Raw genomic sequence first — 3,540 nt, 5'->3', positions numbered from 1 at the left:
AAATTAAATTTTCTGAAATAACTATGGAGAAATTTTGGATTTCTGTCTAAGACGAATATCTAGCTCTACACATGAGGTCCAAAACCCAAAAGGACGGTCAGACTCGATGTGGAAAAACTGAAAAGTACCCGTGTGCGTGCAACCTATGAGATGGAGCTGCGGAAGCGCTTATATGATGCTCGAACCCTCGCGTCTTCCATCGACTCGGATCCCTTGGAAGGAAAATGGATATTATTCCGGGATGCTATAATGAGCTACGCAACTACTGCCTTAGGAGAGCGGCATACGCACAGGCCGGACTGGATGTCACCTCATACATGGGAGTTGATTGACAAGAGGAAGCTCCTGAAAGAATTGCGAGACAATGGTACATACGACCCACAACGCAGCGCGGAATACCAGACAATGGACCGCGTGGTAAAGCGTTCTGCCCGCCGCGATAAGCGCCGACGCCTGGAAGTCCTCATTCGGGATGCGGAATCTGCTGCCTGCAAGAATAATCCAAGTGCTCTCTTCCGCATCACCAGAGCAATTTGCGGTAGGAAACGTCCAGTGGTCACTGCATTACGCAACTCTGACGGAGTGACAGTCACTGAACCTGCAAAGGTCCAGGAGCTATGGCGCCAACATTTCAGTGATGTCCTGAATCGCCCACCTCCATTGCATCCCTTCGATATTCCGTCGGAGATCACCGCCCTCGGAATCACTACTGCATCGGGATTCTGCGAAGATCCTCCGACAACTGCTGAAGTTAAAGAGGCTGTCAAAAGACTGAAGCGCAGGAAGGCTCCTGGAGATGATGGCATCCATGCAGAATTTCTGCTCTGAGCGCTGTATTGCCGTCCTTGTGTGACCTTCTGCACGAGGTGTGGGAAAGGGAGCAGTGCCGCAAAGCCTGGAGGGATGGTACCGTTGTTACTCTGCACAAAAAGGGTATCCCACAGGACTGTAATAATTACAGAGGAATCACTCTCCTCAGCGTTCCCGGGAAGGTGTTGGCGCAGATTCTCCTGTACAGGATTAGAAGTCCCATGCTGGACGTTTTGCGTGCGCAGCAGAGTGGATTTGTCCCGGGGAAGTCCTGCTCAGAGCATATTTCAACTCTCCGATGTCTTCTGCAACAGTACCAAGAGATGAATATACCTGTCGCCTGCTGCTTCGTGGACTATGAAAAGGCATTTGACAGTCCTCATCGTGAATCTCTGTGGCAAATTCTGCTAGGCTATGGTATCCCACGGAAACTGCTCGCCGTGATAAGTGCTATCTACACCAATACAGAGTGTCGCGTGAGAGCAGCCGGAACATCCTCTGACCTCTTTGAAATCACGTCAGGAGTCAAGCAAGGATGTGTACTTGCGCCCTTTCTTTTTATCACCATGATTGATTTCATAATGCGTAAGACGGTTTGCCCCGACAGTGGGATACGCCTACACCATGATGACACAACTGATCTATGCGAAGAAAGACTGTGCGACTTGGAGTATGCAGACGACGCAGTCGTGTTTGACTCGACGATCGAAAGGTTGGAGGTAACCGTGAATAGGCTAGCCGCGAACTCGATGCGTGTGGGTCTTCATCTGAATGCCGCTAAGACCAAATCCATGTGCAGTGCTGCATGCATCGACGCCGAAACTCCTCTTCGGGTTTCTGGTCTGCCCGTCGAGCTGGTGTCCAGATTCAAATACTTGGGTGCCACGGTTGCCGATGATGGTGGTATTTCTAGTGAGCTTGGAATCCGCATGGGTGTGGCGGGCTCTGCGTTCAACCAACTTAGAGTCGCATGGAGGTCAAAGCTGTATTCTGTGAGGACCAAATGTCGTTTGTTTACCGCGTGCGTGCTACCTGTGCTCCTGTATGGCTGTGAGACATGGCATCTTACTAAGCTTCAAGAGTCTCGGCTTTTGAGCTTTGAGAATCGATGTCTCCGCCGAATCTTAGGGGTACATTGGTACGACCGCGTTACAAACACCCGAGTTCGTGAGCAGACACAACAGCCTTCGGTGATTGAAGTTATCACGAAGAGAAGATTTACGTGGCTGGGACATGTATTCCGGATGCCGCCAAAAAGTGCGGCACTTCGTACCCTTGTGGCACAGCCTCAAGGGTTCCGTCGCCGTGGCCGCTCCTCCCTCACCCTGCAGCGATGCTACAAAAGCGACCTACGTGCTGCAGGTCTGACATGGCGGGAGGCGCAGGAGTTGGCGTTGGACCGAGGGAAGTGGCGCCAACTTGTGCTTGCCCTATGCCCCAATGTTGGGACGTGACAGGGTGAAAGAAGAAAGAAGAGAATACATGAGGTCACTGAAAATCTTGTTACAGTTTTCAACATCATATTTGTATGAGCCCGGTTTCTCAACAATACCTAAACTAATATACAAACTAAAAAACGATAAAAACTTACGAATTTAGACGAAGAATTATTGAGGGTAGCCATATCAAATATTCGACCTAATATTTCTAATATCTGCAAGGTATCACATTAATTGATTTTGACATCAAATAAAATCCATTTTGTTAAGGGTAATTTTAGTTACGGTTTTTCATATAATATGTATATATCTTTTCTTTCATATTTTTTTTCTTTGATTGTTACGTAATATCTTTAATTTTGAATTAAAGGTATGTCATATTTTTCTTTGTTTTCTGACCGTTTGATTTTGGTGCACCGCAATTTTTTCTTATGATCAAAAGTGCACCGTGACTTCAAAAAGGTTAAGAACCACTGCTCTAGGTCCTGGGATAAAAGTCGATGGAACCTCATTCAACGGTAGGAATTAAATACTTTAAACTATTTATACAAAGCAAATACATGCTTAAATAATGGTTCACGCATACGTACTTATAAATAATATGTGATGATGTTAAAACTGGTAAATACCCATTTTAAACGAAGATGTTACTCGTACTTCTTTGATCCTCACCACCTCAATAAAAATAATAATTTATCATGTGTATAAAATAATTGTAACACATTTCAATTCAGATAAGTGAATTTGAGACATTTCAAGACAAAGTATCATTATGGGGTCTACTGTAAATAAAATTAGGGTAATTGTGCCGCAGAGGTGGACACGAGCTTTCATATATGTTTTTAAGAAAACAGTTTATACCATGTAGACAATTATAATAAATACCTTTTTCTGTCGGCGCATTGGCTTTTCGATCCAATAATCGTTAATTGAAAATTTTAAATTTTCATACATTTTGATACACCATTATCACAAACTAAGATTATATGAGGTAATATTAGGTTGGGGTAGGTTAGGTTAAGTTAGGTTATGTTAGGTTTGGTTTGGTCTAAAAAGAAAGTTGTAAAATTTCATGTTCACCTCTGCGGCACATTTACCAAAATTAGTAATAAGTATGTTGCGCTTCTTATCGGTGGGGTACGCTTTAGAATATATTCGTATAGCTATCATTTCACAAAATCTTGTTTTAGCAATCAACATTAGACCCGGGACATTATAATGCCAAATAGATATTTAGAAATAGATAGATGCACAAAAAACATTGGATTCAGGTTGGCCCTTATTATGCCCA

At 44.1% G+C, this 3,540-nt stretch overlaps 1 protein-coding gene across 1 annotated transcript; it reads left to right on the top strand.

Annotated features, from left to right (window-relative positions):
* The first annotated feature begins 249 nt into the window (after nt 1-249).
* Nucleotides 250-828, top strand: LOC147067298 (uncharacterized). Its single transcript, XM_085955002.1, has one exon. It carries the CDS (start codon nt 250-252, stop codon nt 826-828), a length of 579 nt encoding a protein of 192 aa, XP_085811128.1.
* The last annotated feature ends 2,712 nt before the right edge of the window (nt 829-3,540 follow it).

This window comes from Rhyacophila brunnea, unplaced genomic scaffold (genome assembly GCF_057557595.1).
Source record: "Rhyacophila brunnea isolate RB1 unplaced genomic scaffold, BYU_Rbru_1.0 scaffold_4, whole genome shotgun sequence".
In the NCBI taxonomy this organism is placed as follows: domain Eukaryota; kingdom Metazoa; phylum Arthropoda; class Insecta; order Trichoptera; family Rhyacophilidae; genus Rhyacophila; species Rhyacophila brunnea.
This window is presented reverse-complemented; position numbering and strand designations above follow the sequence as displayed.

Bases quoted from the DNA above. Each gene is read 5' to 3' on its own strand.
- LOC147067298 (XM_085955002.1), top strand. From the start codon at position 250: ATGAGCTACGCAACTACTGCCTTAGGAGAGCGGCATACGCACAGGCCG.